Source organism: Lissotriton helveticus, chromosome 5_1 (assembly GCF_964261635.1).
Source record: "Lissotriton helveticus chromosome 5_1, aLisHel1.1, whole genome shotgun sequence".
In the NCBI taxonomy this organism is placed as follows: Eukaryota; Metazoa; Chordata; class Amphibia; order Caudata; family Salamandridae; genus Lissotriton; species Lissotriton helveticus.
Window position 1 is genome coordinate 446,848,704 of NC_136065.1, and position 19,204 is coordinate 446,867,907.

Below are 19,204 nucleotides of genomic sequence, written 5' to 3' on the forward strand. Positions count from 1 at the left end.
TGGGGCGTCCCAACTTTAGATCTGGCCCCTGTTAGGCGGTGGACAACCGACATAATACGACTGAATGCCATCTGCCTGGAACAGGGACTGAGAGCTCTAAATGGGAGAACTAAAAGTGACAGGGGAGGCATCTGTACATTCGACAATGGCCGTAGCCAAAGTCGGATAGACTATGTCCTTTGTAGCCTGAACTTGTGGCATCTAGTTTACGACATGGAAATAAAGGGTAGATTGGAGAGATCACAATCCCCTCTGCGTGGCCCATAACTGGTGGCCGGGCACAATAAAGAATCTTCAATTGACCAAAGGTCCGCTGCCGGATATAACCAACGACATGCGTAGATTGAAATGGCCAAGTGTACTGGCTAATGTGGAATCCATGGCATTTATAACTTCTGAGGTGGATATTGCAATCACCGCTATGGAGGATGCAACTCCAGTAATCCCATTGTCTAGGGAAATAACTGATATTCACGATAGACTCTTTTCCCTTATAAAACCGCACTTCCAGAGGCCCCGTAAGACCAATGGCAAACAACCACCTAGTCTAGCCAAGTGGTACAATCATCAGTGCAGGGAAGCTAGGATAAGCTTGGGTAGAGCAATCCAGACTAGGGATCGGGTAGTGATCAGTGGCGCCAGAAAGCATTATAAGGGCAGCCTATCCCTAGCTAAAAAATCATGGGACGAACAACACTGGGCAGATTTAAAGAAGGCCTCGGGGCCTAAGGATTCCAGGTTATTCTGGAATATTGTCAAGTGGGGTAGAGGTGGAATCCCAGACAAACCCGGTAACAAATGTTCCAGAGGGTGCCTGGGTAGATCATTTTAAACCCCAGTATGCCGAGATTACACAGTACAAGGATGTGGAAGTAATCTCAGCTGTATATTCTACTGGGAATTTATTCACCCTCAAAGAAATTGAAGATGCTCTATGCACTGTCCCCGGGGGAAGGGCCCCGGGTATAGACGGCGTTCCAGCTGATGTTTTCATTAATGATAAGGCTAGGTGGGCCAGATATATACTGCTTTTGGGAAATGCCATTGCAAAGGGATCGGTCGTCCCGGAATTGTGAAGGGGAGCGATCATTATACCCATATATAAAAAAGGGGACCGGTCTCTTCCAGTTAACTACAGGCCGATAAGCTTGATTGCCACTGTCCAAAAAGTGGTAGGTAGGATGGTGGTCAATAAATTGATGGATTGGGTTGACGAGAACAATGCTCTGTCCCCTTATCAGGCTGGTTTTCGGAGGGCCACCAGTACAGTTGACCAGGTGTTTCGTTTTGTTCTGCTACAGTGGGGGACGGTGGTGCTTGGCGAGGGCAGCCTGCATGTTGCTTTTGTCGACCTGCGGGCTGCCTTCGACCTGGTCCTAAGGAGAAAACTCTGGGCAGTTCTGAGCGAAATGGGCCTTCCGGCAGAGCTACTTACCCTGATAATGAGGTTACATGAGAGCAACTTCGCCAAAATTCAATGGGGTACGAATGGCGAATCCTCTGCTGACTTTCCGGTCGATCGAGGAGTGCGCCAAGGGTGCGCAATGGCTCCCCTGCTTTTCTCATTATTCATAAATGGGATAGTGGCTCGAATGTTGGACGCCAGTGTAGATGCGCCATCGTTGGCGGGCCTCAGGGTTCCGATCCTGATGCTCGCCGACGATACGCTAATTCTTTCTAAAACTCCATGCGGCCTGCAGCGAGCCTTGAATATATTTGACTCTTTTTGCGGGGAGCACGGCCTGGAAGTCAATGTGGGCAAGACCAAGCTGATGGTCTTTACACCAAAACGTAGACCTGGACCAAAAATATTACTGAATAACTGTCTGCTAGAAGTGGTAACTGTATTTACCCATCTCGGGATACAGATAACAAATGACTCGAGATGGGGCCAGCACATAGAAATGGCGGTCCTGAGGCACCAACAGATTTCGGGGGCACTTCGGGTGGAACACAAAAAATCTAAGTCTAAACCAATAAAACCCGCTTTGGCAGTATATGATGCCAAGGCTCTTGGGTCTGCCCTTTACGGGGCAGAGCTGTGGGGTTTTGGGAAGCTCCTCCCCCTGCAGATATCTGAGAACAGGTTTTTTAGGGGAATTACAGGACTCCCGCAGAGTACCCCACTGATTCCCCTTGGTCTTGACCTAGGGAAAAGAGCAGTTAGTGACTTGGCGAGGTTGCGCCCGATTCTCTATTGGAGACGCCTCTGGACCACCCCGGAGATCCGGCACTATGCAGAGGGGTTCTTGGCCATAATAAAAGCTGATACCTTTCACAAGATAGTTTGGCTAAAAAATCTCAGGTCTGCCTTAGGCGATCTTGTTCTCTCAAATTTATGGGATAATCCAACCGGGGAACTCTTTCCAAGCAAAAAAGCGATTAAAGATCTATATTGGGATCGGGTTGCTGAAAGAGTTTGGAACAAAACTAAATCTGACTCAATGACGGGGAGCTTTGTGGAAGCTAAACTGTATCCAGTTTTGGAACCCTATTGGGACAGTATAACCAACCCTGTGGACAGGAAGCTTTTTTTCCAGTTAAGAGCTGGTGCTCTTCCATTGAGATCACTGACAGGTAGGTGGAGGAGTTCCTCCACCTTATTCTGTCTAGCTTGTGGTGCACCAAAAGAAAGCATAGGCCACTTTTTATTTTCTTGCAAAGCTTATGCAACCCAGAGAAAAGCATGGTTAATCCCAGTTTGCAAAAATTTAGGGACATCCAGGGGTGTTGAGCCCTTACAAATCATTTGCACTTCCACCCACATGCCTGTAGTCCTAGCAACAGCTAAGTACCTGGGGTGGGCATGGTCTATTAGACGGAGGGCCCTTCTCTAGAGTATATTGAATGGGGTGTTATATTTGGTTTTGTGCAATCATGTACCAAAGTTTTATGTTGCTTCCTTGCTATGACTAATTGTCCAATGTCGCCATGATTCTTTTTTTAAAAATTACTGTATTCAATGAGGAAACATTTTTTAACGATGTATTTTAAATGTATGTTTGTGCTTTTATGAGTATAATCCTCGAATAAAGCTTTTGTATCGTATCGCAGTGGCAGTGAAATATGCAACAGGTATTTTTGAGTGGACTGTTGCATGCACAAACGGTGACTGATTTAAAATGTTTGCTGTCATTAAGTTAGGATGACGTTTAGACACACACACTTAGAAGCCTGTAATGCTTCAAATCGACTGATTCACAAAGCCTTATGCATACTAAGTTCACTCCCTCGGTGCACACATTCCACCTGTTCCTGCAATTCCCAGATCCAGACTCCAAATCAAACTCTGCAGAGATTAAAGTCTGAATATAGAGTTTACTTACACTGAAAATCCACGAGTTTTTAACACATTCCAGCCACATTCACTCTGGTGACTTGCGTTTTTCAAGACCATCCACAGAAGTAAATGTGTGGCTTCAGGAATTCTCATTAATCTGTGACTTGAATACATGTACATGGTTACTCAGGGTGAAAAAAAAAAAAAACTGAGAAATCTAATCAAAATTTAGGAGGAAAGCATCAGCGCATATATTTACAACTTTTGATTGCAGCTGTGAGAATAGGCGCAAGCATTGCTGTTTACCCGTATTATTGTTTACTGAATCATAGTAAACAAAGTAAATCATTTAAGGTAACACAACCCACACCCATGTTTAGACTGAAGCGAGGCCTGGTCCACCTATAACTAAAGAAAAATGTAGGTCCTTCAATAGATTTATGAAAGGCATCAATTGGTGACTAACAGTTACATAAGAAGTTTATTTAAACAAGCATTTGTAATGCAATAGGTCTCGCATTTACGCAAGTTTGACCTATTGGCATTGTAAATGACAATGGCTTTTATTTCTGTTACAAAAACTAAAACATAAATGAAAGGCAATATCATTTACAATAAAAATAGCTCAAACTCTCGCAAATGCGAGACCTATTGCATTGCAAATGCTTGTTTCGGTTGCCATCTGACATTAAGATATACTCACGAAAGCAAATCGGTGTGGCTCATCTTTACCTGCTGAAGCATGACTGTGGGGAATTTTCGGTGCGATATCTACCCATCTATATATATAGATAGATAGAGATAGATGTATAAAGATATATATATAGTACGTAAACACTTTGCTTAATAAAGCAGCCTGAAAGCAACTGTCTGTTCCTTTTGGATAACTTTAAAAACCAGTGCCCCTTACATATGTTGTAGTTAAGACCAGACATCCACCCCTCTCACCCCCACCCTGCACCTTGGGGCTATTTAACCGATTACCCTCAAGTATGACTGTCATTGTTATGCAAGCAGATCACCCCAAACACAGGCCTACCACCAGTGTATGGGGACACATAATGGTAGTTGATTGAAATAGGAGCAGTTTGCCTCTCTCTAAAATCTTTTAAGTGGGGATGTTTATTTATGACCAAGTGCTCTTGAATTAAACATCCACTACTTTAATGAGAAGCAAAGAGCAGCTAAGGTGTTGCGATAGTAATGAAATATTACCACAATAGCTAGGACTTAAACATTTTACTGGCTATTTTATCAACACATTCATGGCATAAATATGGCCCTGTTCAGTTCAATATTCTTGATGAATAAAAATCTATGTTTTTTTTTTATTAACATAACTGGTCTGAGGATAAACAATACCTTTAAGGACTATTATGCAAGTATAGTCACAGTATGCATTTTATTTTTGAGTATTTTTGAGGTGAGAAAATCCAGTGAAATGTTCTCATAATACTTTAAGCAAAATTATAGGTGAGATGAAAGCCAGATTAAATCCTGCACATAGGCTGAAACAGGTCGCCTTAAGTTGTGAAGATTGTGTTTAATTTAAACAACTATAATATGAAGGAGTGCACTCTGTAGTAAATTACAAGTACTATATCCGAACTTTTTAGATGTTTTACACTCAGACAGCAGTTCCACACATCTGTAATTGTGTTTTTTTATCCTGTTCATTTATGAGGTCTGTTATTTTCTTCATAAATATGCGGTGTAGATTTTCTATCCACAGACCAGAAAATGTTTAATTAAAGTAATGAATATCTGGTATAGACTGGCTAATTATTTGCTAGTGATCACTGACCTGTCCACTAGTCCCTTGTTAATATACTTGATGTTCTTAATGGAATGTGTGTTGAAAGCCCTTATGTTACTGGTAGATTAAGTGCTTTGGATGGAGTACCCGAAATTGCACAGAGTTTATTAAGTGTCAAAGTTTTCCTTAATCATTTATGACCCTTTCCATACACTCAGATGGGACCTTCAATCAAGAGCCACAGGAACACAAACATTCAACAGATCGTACCTCATCACACTGCTGTACACACTAAAAAAGCCATCACACTTTAATGCACCCCCTCTTAGATATGGGCCAATTCTCATCAAGATATATGGGCCATGCAACAGTAAAAGTATGGATATGGTTGTACTTTTTCATTCGGCAGCATTGGTATTTTTTAGTTTGTATAATGAATAGACTACTTTCAAACGTTTCGCAGGCTGTGGGAACGGGGTGGAAGTAAGGAGGTGTGGAACAGGAATAGGCTTTTGAAAATGGGTACATTTGTGGTTTTCGAGCTGAAAGTTTGCATTAAATTATCTAGTGCTTTATTTTTTTTAAATGATCAATTTCTTTTTTATAATGGATACCATATTTTATGGGTGCAATACTAGGACTTCACTGGAGCTGCTCAACTATTAGTAAATACCTATAATGTTTTGAGCAGGGCTGCTGTCCTTACAGTGCCACTTCTCAACGTGGCTGCTATATTCCCAATAGGACAGTACTGGTCTCTTGCAATACTACTGCTATATCTTCAGTGGTACAGACAGCTCTCCTTTCAGCAGTTATGGGATAGTGTGTGCCTCACACATAAGATGTGTGTTTTGGTAAGTAAGTGGACCATGAACATTACCCCTCTTCCTTATCACTCAAACAAATGTGACACTCCACGCACGTGCAGGGCCCCACCACACTTCCACAAAAAGCACATCATACTCCTGGCAAGAGCACCACCCCTCTTAAACATTCAAACTCTCATATTTATGTCTCATCTCTTTCGAAAATGCCGCAGATCAGAATTAATCTCTGGTGATGGTAACGGTTTATTTTGAAAAATCAGAGCAGAATGAATGAATTTTGTTAAATGCAGGCATCCAAGATTAATGAGCTATTTGTGCTTCTCAATGCAGCTGAAACGTTAACACTTAAATAGCATAAATAATTTAAAACAGCTTTGGCCGAATCTGAATTTTAACCTATAACCATTCTACATCTTGTAGTATTAGGGTCAGGAAGCCGGGCAACCCACAAAACCACCGAGAGAGAGGAGGGGGAGGGGGTGTGTGTGTGTGTGTGTGTGTGTGTGTGTGTGTGTGTGTGTGTGTGTGTGTGTGTGTGTGTGTGTGTGTGTGTGTGTGTGTGTGTGTGTGTGTGTGTGTGTGTGTGTGTGTGTGTGTGTGTGTGTGTGTGTGTGTGTGTGTGTGTGTGTGTGTGTGTGTGTGTGTGTGTGTGTGTGTGTGTGTGTGTGTGTGTGTGTGTGTGTGTGTGTGTGTGTGTGTGTGTGTGTGTGTGTGTGTGTGTGTGTGTGTGTGTGTGTGTGTGTGTGTGTGTGTGTGTGTGTGTGTGTGTGTGTGTGTGTGTGTGTGTGTGTGTGTGTGTGTGTGTGTGTGTGTGTGTGTGTGTGTGTGTGTGTGTGTGTGTGTGTGTGTGTGTGTGTGTGTGTGTGTGTGTGTGTGTGTGTGTGTGTGTGTGTGTGTGTGTGTGTGTGTGTGTGTGTGTGTGTGTGTGTGTGTGTGTGTGTGTGTGTGTGTGTGTGTGTGTGTGTGTGTGTGTGTGTGTGTGTGTGTGTGTGTGTGTGTGTGTGTGTGTGTGTGTGTGTGTGTGTGTGTGTGTGTGTGTGTGTGTGTGTGTGTGTGTGTGTGTGTGTGTGTGTGTGTGTGTGTGTGTGTGTGTGTGTGTGTGTGTGTGTGTGTGTGTGTGTGTGTGTGTGTGTGTGTGTGTGTGTGTGTGTGTGTGTGTGTGTGTGTGTGTGTGTGTGTGTGTGTGTGTGTGTGTGTGTGTGTGTGTGTGTGTGTGTGTGTGTGTGTGTGTGTGTGTGTGTGTGTGTGTGTGTGTGTGTGTGTGTGTGTGTGTGTGTGTGTGTGTGTGTGTGTGTGTGTGTGTGTGTGTGTGTGTGTGTGTGTGTGTGTGTGTGTGTGTGTGTGTGTGTGTGTGTGTGTGTGTGTGTGTGTGTGTGTGTGTGTGTGTGTGTGTGTGTGTGTGTGTGTGTGTGTGTGTGTGTGTGTGTGTGTGTGTGTGTGTGTGTGTGTGTGTGTGTGTGTGTGTGTGTGTGTGTGTGTGTGTGTGTGTGTGTGTGTGTGTGTGTGTGTGTGTGTGTGTGTGTGTGTGTGTGTGTGTGTGTGTGTGTGTGTGTGTGTGTGTGTGTGTGTGTGTGTGTGTGTGTGTGTGTGTGTGTGTGTGTGTGTGTGTGTGTGTGTGTGTGTGTGTGTGTGTGTGTGTGTGTGTGTGTGTGTGTGTGTGTGTGTGTGTGTGTGTGTGTGTGTGTGTGTGTGTGTGTGTGTGTGTGTGTGTGTGTGTGTGTGTGTGTGTGTGTGTGTGTGTGTGTGTGTGTGTGTGTGTGTGTGTGTGTGTGTGTGTGTGTGTGTGTGTGTGTGTGTGTGTGTGTGTGTGTGTGTGTGTGTGTGTGTGTGTGTGTGTGTGTGTGTGTGTGTGTGTGTGTGTGTGTGTGTGTGTGTGTGTGTGTGTGTGTGTGTGTGTGTGTGTGTGTAAGGGGGGGGGGAGGAGATGTGTGTTGTCGGCCAGGGAAGCAGGGGAACATTTGTGTGATGCCGGCCAGGCAACCACTACCCAAGTATTTCCTTAAAATGGTTTTAGCCGGAACCAAAGACATGGAAGAGAGAGGAAGGAATTGATAGTTTTAGAATAATCAAATAATATATTTTCCAGACAGATTTTATATGCAGGTACAGCCAATGATAATCTGGTGCTTTACTGGTTGAATTGAACAGAAGAATGGACTATCAACAGATCCTCTCATCACAACCACAGGGTGCCAAAATACTCCAGCTTTACAAGAGGGAGTTCTAACAGCAAGTGGGATGCTGATGTGGTATGACATGAGCACAGACTGACATTAGGCCACATTCTCTCGAAAATGCCTTTTGGCGGATGTGCCATGAACTGAATGCAGAAGCAGACAATCCAGACAACCTACTCACCCACCTAGACATCATACATTGTGTAACCATGAGCCCATTCACCTATGTTTGTGGAAATAGACGTGGGAGAGAAAGGAACTGGAGCCACTCTTCATGGGCGAGACCAGAGAACCACTACTCAAGTTAGGTCAGGAAGAGAAAGATCTAAGACACAGGAGGGAAGCTATGTTTGAAATGCATGATAGAAAATACCATATGCACCTTTAATAATAAACAAATGACCAATATAGAATCTTCCCAGCTTAATCCAGGATAAGCATTGAATGTAAAATACTAGCGTGTAGAGGAATCAAAAGAGATGTTATGTGATGCCACTGGGACACAAGAGACAGGTAACAAACGGTCAAGAATGAAAAATGGACTGTCTCCCATAATTACAGGCAGGCACTCAAATTTTTAAAGTATCAACTATCCATAAATGCAAACGAGGTTCTGAGAAGAAATACAGTAGGAAAATAGCAAAAGTGAGTAGTCGGTGGCTAACTTAGTAACGCACAACTCTGACATATAACCGAGCAATGTCAACAATAATGTGTGCCGTGAAATACTACTCTGCTAAAGGAAACTGACTGTATAAAATTAATTTGAAGTTAAGCATCATTATTCAATTTACATAAATCAAAGAGTAAAATTTTTCAGGAATAAAAGCCTGGTAATTTCGTTTCTGGGGTCACCAACAATGAAAGGGTGGCGATTGTAAAACATTGGGTCTATTTAGAAGTATTATTTTAAACTGACTTATCTACAAAGGACACAATTATGGTGAAATGAGTAAAGACTTTTCAATAGGGCTTGTCTTTCCTACTTTTCTTTACAGCCCTTGGCCACCGCACGTTAGATGAACTGCAGAAGATCTATAGATCTAAGACCCAAACCATCCTTACTTATGGAATTAAATGTGCAGCCATTTAGATTACTCTTGGAGAAATGGTCAAAAGTAGACTGTGGAAATCCTATTTAAGGGTTAGACAGGCTTGTTCCATTGAAGCAATCCATCTAGTGCTATGGACGGTTAGTGTTCTAGATAGGTGCTTAGGACAAAGTATTGAATTGGAAAGCTTTGATGTATGCTGGTGAAGGTAATTTATGAGGACGTAAAATAATAGGGTATAGTTATACATTTAGTAGTGCTGTTGATAAAGATGTGTAATTACATATCAAAATTTACAACCTTGACATCTCCTCCTTAGAATACGCTTTTAAGGTTTGGTTGTAGATGCATATCACTGCAAAATATGTTGAACCAAACTTACTATATTGTATCAAAATTAGGTAGTTGGAAATGGTATATAGAACTGCAACACTGACAGATATAACTACTTAAGAGCTAATCTTGATCTTAACATACAGCTTTTTTATTAATTTTAAAGTAAGAGGGCTTCATGCATCCTATAAGTTAGGTTATGGGGCAACTTAAAGGATAAAAGCCAATCTTTTGTCCTTACCGAGTTAAAGACGTAATCCTATGTCTACATTTTCTCAATACCATTTCACTCTAGTATGAAATTGATACTGAAAATACGTGCTATAGCGATTTTGGATTTTTCAGTGCATACTGGGACGTTAACTTGCTGTAGGTCCATGTATGTATAGTTCTTTGGAATATACATTTGTAAGAAGCTGACACTGTATATACTATACCAAAGTGAAGTATAGTATGCACAGAGTCCAGTGGAACCCAAAAGGTAAGCAGAGGTAAAGTAGATAGCCCCTCACGCTCTATTTGTAGTAGTGTGGTCGAGCAGTATGGCTTTATCAGAGGACAGTGTTAAGCATTTGTTGTACACACTCAGTCAGCAAATGAATTCACATACTCAAGGATTGAACTTCAGACCAATTGTTTTCGTATAAAAATATTATTTTAGTTATTTTATTTCCTAGAACCAAGCAAGCCTGGCACAGGTAAGTGAAATACTTTGCATTAAATATACAGTTGTAACACAGTTTGGATTGTAATTGTATATGCACTTTGTTTTGTTTTACAGTACTGTTACTGAGAAATGCAATGCTTTGGAAATACGGTACATATACTTTGAATTGTTTTTTTAGTAAAAAGTCCAGTACATTACTTTCCGATTACTTTTCTTACACAGTGTAGTATACCTGGATACTACACTGGGAAATTTCCTGTAAACAGGTAAGTAAAAGCGTTTTTGTTATTTAGTACAATTGTAAAAGGATTTGATCTTCCAACTCCACCCTTAGAAACTTTTAATCGAAAAACAGTCAATGTTATCCTATGGAGGAAAATAGTGTTATTGGTTCAAAAGGTAAGTACTTTGTTGTGGGAGTTGGTATTCAGGGGTTAGACTCAGGGATCTCTCAGGGTCAAGGATGCACTCTTGTTACTCCCTCAACGGCCGGGTGCAGATTGCTGAGGCCCAATGCTACCCAATGGGGGATAGGGGGCCTCCGGTTGGTGGCTGTTGACGAGCAGGCCACAGGGTTGTGGGAGCAAAGCTCTTGGACTTAAGCTCAGGGCAAATGGGGGTTTAGGCCAGCACAAAAGATGCACCCTCAGCTGCACTGGGGCAGCCAGATGCAGAGTGCTGTTTTGGTGTCGGAAGCCACACCGGGATTTTGCTGGAGCAGGTTCGAGGTGGGGACAGGCTAGTAGGGCTAAGACCAAGTCAGTGGGCGTCCTCCTCGTTAGCTTTGGCATGGCTGTTCGGTCCTTCACTTCTTCGTCCGATTGCTTGTCGGAGGAAGCAAGGTTCAGGGGTGCCCCTAAATACTAGATTTAGGTGTGTCACAGGTAGGTGAAAGGTTGGGACCTCGCCGTGGGAGAGTTGGTAGAGGTGACCTCACCTCTTCCTCACTTGTTTTTCCTGCCGGTTCTCCCGCCCAAAGTGGGGGTCAGTTGCTGAAAGCAGCAAGCTGCCTGGGGAAGCTCACAAAGGTGGAAGCCTTTGAAGCTTCCCCTTCGTGGACCTTACCCATCCTGGGGGAGGAGGCATGGCACCTCATCCCACGATGTGCATTGTTTCAGGCCCCCCGAGAGCAGCCGACTCTCAACCCAGGGGTCCAGAAACATGTCTGGTGATGGCAGCTTGAAGCAGCCACACAGCCTGGACACTAGTGGAAGGTCATTTTTCAGGGGGCATATCCAAGATGCCCTCTGTGTGCATTTTACATTAAATCCCACACTGGCATCAGTGTGGGTTTCATGTGCTGAGAAGTTTGATGCCAAACTTCTCAGTTTTAAGTGTAGCCATTATGGGGCTGTGGAATTCGTAATGACAGACTCCCAGCACCATTTACTCCTAATGGCAGCACGGCACTTACAATGTTTAAGAATGGACTTAAACACTGTAAGGGGTACAGGGCTCATGCACCTGTACCCTCACCACAGGTTTAGTACACCCATTTAGAGGGTTGACTGATCGATGCCAGGGCAGTGGGCTGTAGGCATGACATGGCACACAGGGATGTGTACCCTGTTGACTCTTCACTTTGTTCTGCACTAAAACACGCAGCCTGCAAAGGCAGTGTGTAAGGGTACAGGGCCTCTAAGGGTGGCACAATAAGTGCTGCAGCCCTTAGCGGTCTTCCCTGGTCACAGTGCCCTGTGGCCCTGTGTAACCATTTACCTGGGGCCAACCTGTGGCCAGAGATGCCAACTGGGTTTGTTTTCTAATGCAGGTTTAGAGAAAGAACATAGGCCCTGGGTACCTGTTGGAAGGAGCCTAGGGCACACTCAGTCAAAGCACATCAGCAGTTCAGCAAAAAGTGGGGGCAACCATGCAGAAAGAGGGCACTTTCTCGCAACATTACCAATGAAATAGGTCAAGAACTGGAGCAGGCAAACAGGCTCTCAGTACATCATTAATGCAAAGATTAAAGACTGTTTAAGTGATCTTCAACCATATTTGCATGACGTACCTAGACAAACAGGCAATTTGAGGTTTCCACTGCTTTGCGGATGACCCACTGTTACCAATCTTATACAAATAAGAGATTGCAAAACATCTTAGATAGGTTCAGTGAAAAATGGAAAACAAAGTTTAGTTGTCAATTTATAAAGGACTACTTTAACGGTAGTAAATGAAAGGGAAAATGCCCAGATTATGTAAATAAGGACCGTGGTTAGGGGAATGTATTGGACTCCTGGGTCTATTTCAAAGCATGATTACAGACAGGACACCCTATTTTGTAGGACATAAAGGTGGGTCCTACATTGAGTTTTACAAATCCCATGTGATGACATCTTTTTATGACGCAGAAGAAGGGGTCCTTATCAATTTAGAATAGTTGACATGGAAAGAACAGAAGTTAGTTTGATAGAATTGGTTATTACAGGAAACAGCGTCAGCGCAGAGACCCAATCCTTTTTTGTGCATAAGATTACAGTCTAATAAACTATTATGGATTTTGAACTTCTTTGAAATAATTGGTAGGGATCTCAGAAGCAGGTTTTCTCACGTGGTTTGAGCATGTGAGGGAATAATTTACTGCCCTTGGTCATTGGAGCTTTTGGGACAAACCTAGTATCCAAATTAAGGCAGAAGTTAAAATAGCAAAGTAATATTACTAGCAATGGGCAGAACAGGGTGGATAATAAAATGGTCTGGATGCAAGATGAACACAATTAGGAAACAAAGAATATTATTTTCACCGGATCCCAAGCATTCACAACGGTAAATGAGAATATATGCAAAATTCTGTCAAATGGCTATATTCTCCATATCACAAAGAAATGATTGTACATTTTCTGTTTATGCCTTTTGCACCTGGGGTATAGGAAATACTAGCTGACAACAAATTAAGGAAGAGCCCAAGATCAACCATTGAGGAGAGTCGGAATGGTGAAAACCAGCGGAAAATAAAGTTGTAATAGTAGCTATATTACAAATCTAGGCAAAGGTTTGAGTCACCAGGGAAATAGCAAAAGAAATAAAGAAAATACATATAACATGGTGATTCCACACATAATAAGTGAAGAGAGTTTCATCATGGTCACATTAGGGGGTCGCACATTGAACTGTACAGAATTGGTGTTAGAAGACAAACTTAGACTGTACACTTGTGATCAACTTCAACACTGATTTTAGATCTGTTTTAAATGGTCTTGTTTGTTACACATTGAAATGTTAAATCCTGTATTCATTATTTGTAATGTTACATGAACAGGTTCAAATTATGTTTTTTAAAACACCAATTATCTTCACAGAGCTTTGGAGATTTTTAGGGCTCTCACACAAAACGTTTAATGTACCTTAGTGTATCCTCCAGTGTTAGGCAATACATTAATTTCATAATGACCTTTAGTGGGCTTTCCAGCGTATTACTCTTCACTTACTCTTCACGGAGCCCTCTCTCACTTGCCAAAATACCTATGATATGGCCTCCAACATCTCGCCAAAGAAGGATCTCATAGAAAAACCAGGATTAAGGTGCATTTCACTAACTTGTAAGTAAACATAAATCAGAAGCCTATTAAAACATACAACTGTGTCTGTTTTCTAAACACATTCTTCACGAATAGTACCATGTGAAGTTAAATTAAACTCTTTGAGGCAGTCTCTATGAGGAATCTTCAACCTTTTCAGTGATAAGAGCTACTTATGTTTAATGAAAATCACACCAAGCTACTATTATTAATTTTGTAAGAAAGAGACTACATCAGACAAATTAATTTCAGGGGCTACTACCTGCAAGATTACTAGCAGTGATCCCCACAGTGTATCAGGCAGTTGCCAGCAGTAATGTAAAAAAGCATTGTCAATTTGGAATATGTTCACATGGGTAATAGCAGTAGCAGCAGCAATACCCCTAGCAGCAAGGCAACAATACGCCCAACGCCACATGATTTAACACTTAAATGCCAGCTTTACATTTATTTTAGAAACTCAGCCATTTTCTCCAAACATCAGCTTATAAGCAGTGAAAATACAAACATTTTTGTCTCAAATACCTACACTCAATTTCGGTATACATATATTAATTCAGCCAAGCTAAAGCTTCTAATTTAGTAGACTGGACAGCACACAGGAGAGGTACTTGGATGTAGCTGGTGACATAAGTAGATCCAGAGCTACTCATTGGAGAAGCATGGTCTAGATTATAGCATGGCACTACAGCTTGGAAGATACATAGTGAACTTACTCATATCGTGGTAGACTGAGGTTGCCTCCTTTGTCAAGAACAATGGGGGATTATGGGGTGATATCCGAACATCCAGTCGTTCGGAACAATATTTCCATTGACCTAGAAGGGAAGGTAACTAGATTAACAGAACTGTCAACTTAAATGTACACCTGGTTGCGTTACAGAATAAACAGAATGACTTGCTTCACTTACAAGTTTAAAAACAAACATCCTACAAATGATAGCGGGCTTAAAAGGCACTTTAATAAAGACAAAATAATCATTGATGAATCCAATGAGAATCCCCAGCAAGCCTTCCCTATGAAGTTTATGAGATGGACCTTATGAAAACCCACATAGCCATTGTGCCCCATCAGCACAGTCCGCATCAGTTATTGATTCTTTGCTACAGACTGTATATAAAATCGCCCTTCCACTATCAGGCTTTTTCCTGTATCGCTGAAATTATATCGACCACTTGCAAGCATCAAAGACAGGAGAGCTTTTCTACTATACTGGCCAAGGCATTGGGATATTAAACCTCAAAGAAAGCTGGGCTTCAAAGTCCTCCTCGATTCTCAGGGCTAATTTGGTTGCGTATTTAAGGACTATCCCAAGGAAAGTGGGGTGAAGTTTGAGACTAAAACATCAGGAATTGATAATCATTAAAACTACATTAAATATTGAATTTTTAGTTGCAGATTATTTTGATAATTTTAAGGTGTTATTAAAGAGCAATTAATATGTTTTCAAGTGTAAAAAGTAATGCACATAGTTCACAAATCAAAACACTGTCACGTTATGATCCTCAAAAATCTGTTTGAGATCAACTTTGTCAAAAAATCCACTGTGCTGTTCAACTTAGCTAATAACAGTTGAATTACTGCATGCGAGCCGTTGTCAAATGATGGATATCAACAATTAACACCTCTATACCAATTCCAAGTATTGGCAAAGCCAATTGTCTTGCGTACACAAGACCTATTGGCTTTTTGTTATCTTGCATAGTATGGTATGGCCTGCCACTGTGTAGTATGGGATGGTATGGTATGGTATGTGTTTGAATAATATGGCATGGTCCATTTTTGATTTGTATTGTTTAGTATGGTATGGCTTGCCACGGTTTAGTGTGGTAATTTTGGCTTGTCACTGTATAGTATGGTAATGTATGGTATGGCCTGCCACAGTATGGTTTGTGTAGCCTGTCATTGTATTGTATAGTATGGTATGGCCTTGTCGGTGATTGTATGGTATGTTCCGTTATTGTATAGTATGGCATTGCACGACCTGTTATTGTATAATATGGTATGTTATGACATGATTGTATTGTATGTTATTGCCCATCTGTATTGTGTAGTGGGTTATGGTATGCCCTTCAATATATAATATATAGCATGGTCTGTTATTGTATAGTATACTGCGGCATAACTGCATGGTTTGGTATGTTGCCTGTAATTGTATAGTACAGTATTGCCTTAATTGAATAGTATGACAATGTAAGTCCACCTATTGTACAGTATGGGATGGTTATTTCTGTAATTTTATATTATGCTTTGTTGTGATATTGTATGGCCTGTCATTTTCTAGTATGGTATGTCCTGACCTTGTCTAGTATGGTATGTCATTATAACATATGGTATGAACTGCTTTGTTACTAAAATGTTAGTGCACAGAGGAGGCACAGGAAAGAAAAAATAAAACCCCACACACTGCTATAAAAAAAAAAAAGGTAAATAGGCATGTTGAAAATAAAGAATTTTTTAAACATTAAGTCCATGGCTACAGTATCGCCCTTGAGAAGATAGAAGCAGCTTTGTACTAAAGATAACCTTTGGAAAACAAAGTGCTTTTAAACATTAAATAAGTTGTCACTGCAGTACGCGGTGGAGCTTTTAAACATTAAATTAGTCAGTGGTTACAGTGTCAAAGTGCCTCAATCCAAGCGTGAGAACTGGAAGGACACTAAAAAAGAAAACATCAGTACTTTGTCCATGCATCATCGAAGAGAGAAACACAAAGAAGAAATGGACACCAGCAAGCACTGACCAATGAGAAACAAGGAAATGAGTGGACTATGAAGCCAACCAATAGTAGGTAATGGCCGGGCTCAAAGCCTCCTTTGAGTTTAGGTTACCCAATGATCCTATTTAGCATATTTTTTATGTTCGTGCTGAGTTAAGTAAACAGCAGCCCAGAACTGCTGTTGACCAGAGGGCCACATGTAAAGGTCAGAAGGTCCGTACTTTGAGTATCAGTGAACTAGACGAACAGCAGTGCCCTTTCTGGTAGAGACTATTTAGCCACAAATTCCTTACCTTTCGAATATTTCCCAGGAGGCAGACTGGATTCTGAAATTTTTTTGTAGTACCTTCGTGCCCTGGAAGGCCCCCCCCCTCCCCCACCGGTACGGCTCTGCACTGACACCATTCCACTACAGAAATGGCGTGCGGAGTCTATAGGCACCACTCCCTTGCACTGACATCAGTTGCTTTTGAGACGGCCAGCATTCCCAGAAGTAGAGCTCAAAAACCCAAATTGGTAGACAATGTGAAGATTCCTAGACTTGGAATCTTATTAATAGACATAATTGGTGAGAAATCTGCTGCTAGAGCCTATACCAGAAAAACTGTTACCGAAGTTAAATAACTTGTTTGTCTCACCTTTTGAATATACACCAAAGCAATACCCATTTGGAGGAGGGTCTGTGAATGGATTTAAACCAGAAAGTCCAGCAGAACCAAATAGACAAAATGCCTTTCTCAGCTAACCAAACTGTCCAGACAACAATGCTTCATGAATGTATGGAGGGACATACTTATAGTTGCCTGGCAAATGTCTAGGACAGGGACCCTGTGTGCCAAAACAGTGATAGCAGCTTTGGTCCTGGTAGAATGAGCACACCATCCTTCCAGAGGCTGCTTTTTTGCCAATTCATAGCAGACCTTAAGGCAGAGCACAATTGGGATCTCTTCTGCACTGTCTTTCCTTTATTCGCTCAAGAGAACTCCATGAAAAGTGAATTGTCCACCTGGTGGTCTTTAGTACGATCTATGTAGAAGGTCAGCGTTCTCCTGGTGTCCAAGCAATGGAGTCTTTCCTCCTCCATAAAGGAGTGAGGCAAGGCATAGAATACCGTCAAGATGACAGCTTGACCATTGTAGAACAGCGTTACAACTTTTGGCAGGAAGGATGTCAGAGTCTACAGAACCAGTTTGTCTCGGAAGAAGGAAGTGTATGGTGGACTGACACAAAGAGCCAGACGCTCACTCAAACACCGTGTTGAGGTGATGGTGATGAGGAACACAATCTTAATACTAAGCAGTCGTAAATGACAGTTGTGAAGCAGCTTGAACGGAATGAAAATCCGATTAATCAGGACCAGATTAAGGTTCCATAGGGGCATGATAAAGTAAGAAGGGGAAATGTGTTGAAGCCCCTTCATAAATCGCATCCCAACTGGTGACTTTAACAACAAGAGCTGATCTGCAACCACAAGGACAACAAAAGGGCAGAATGATAACCTGTAACTGTGCCCAATGTAGAGCCTTCTTGCGCAAGAGACCGAACAAACAAAAGTAGGTCACATAACTTGACCTGGAGGAGTGGTGGTGGTAGTGGTTGGGGAGAGGGGCAGATTTTGGTGTTACCTGCATCAAACCACAAATTTGTCGTGATGACAGACGTAAACTGTTTTCAAATAAAGATGGAGACTGGAAAGGCCCAGGTGCAGAACCAGGTCATTCCAGTGGAGCAGCAAGATCGGAAAACCTATGCTCAATCCCAGGATTCTGGATACCATGCTCTCTGTGCCCAATCTGGAGCCACTTGGAGGACTTGGGCCTGGTCAGTTCGGCTGTTCTTGAGAATCCGGGTAAGGAGTGCCAGCAGCAGACAGGCATACAGGAATTCAGAGTTCCCCTCAAGGCAGAATAAGTCTTGAAGCGAGAGACGACTTGGAAACTCAAACTGGCAGAAGTGCTACCACTGCACATTCTCAGCGGTTGCAAATAGATTGAACCTAGGTTCTCCTCATACGAGGAAGAGACCTTGTGCCACCTATGGGTATAACTGCCATTTGTGATCTGCTAGGGACTGATGGCTGAATTTGTCCATTCTGGTGTTCAATCATACTGCCACTTGGTTTATCACCAGGAATATTCCAGAGCGTCCAGTCATTTCCACAACAGTTTGTTGGAGTACCACATGGAGGTAGTGTCGTCCTTGAGCAGCTGCACCTTCCTTACCTTGATGGCTGGAGTGTAGGTTTTAATGTCAAACAGATGGTCCATAGCTCCAAAAGTTGATGTGAAGCCGGGACTCTGCTGGAGACCGAAGTTGGCTGCCCTAATCAGTTCTGGGTGGTGAAGGTAGAGGGGTCTGCTTCTGGTCCAATTGCAGTCCACCAAACATCACATAGGATCTTGCCCAGTTTCCTCCAAAATCTGAAAGAAGTCTTAGAGGTCCCCTTGATGTTGGGCTTACTGGGACTTCAAGCCCCCTGCAGAGCCGCATATGCCACATGGCATGATGAACTAGCAGGATGAAGGAGGCAATCATTCCCAGCAGCCTCAGAGTCGACCTCACTAATTACCTGGACCAAGGCTGAAACAAAAGAATCATTGCCTGAATGTCCTGGACACAAAGCCGACCCGTGTTCAAAATAGCTCCAATGAAAGGAAGTGTTTGAGAATGAGTCAGGTGTGACTTCGGCATATTGACAGGGAACCCCAAAGATAAAAAGGAGGTTCGCCGTAGTCTGAAGGTGATTAACTACTACCTGCAGCAGGGCTGCCATCAACAGCCAGTAGTCCAGGTAGGGGACGACTAGCACCCCTGACCTCCAAAGGTGTGCTGCCACCATCAACATAACTTTCATTAACACCGGAGGGGTGCTGG

The 19,204-nt window shown here is 42.4% G+C and overlaps 1 protein-coding gene across 1 annotated transcript in view; it reads right to left on the minus strand.

Moving 5' to 3' along the window:
- Positions 1–19,204, minus strand: part of RTKN2 (rhotekin 2) — a 299,871-nt gene that overhangs the window by 48,690 nt on the left and 231,977 nt on the right. The window contains exon 11 of the mRNA XM_078642689.1: positions 14,327–14,428. Within this exon, the coding sequence (XP_078498815.1) occupies positions 14,327–14,428 (102 nt within the window). The remainder of the gene's footprint in view (positions 1–14,326; positions 14,429–19,204) is intronic.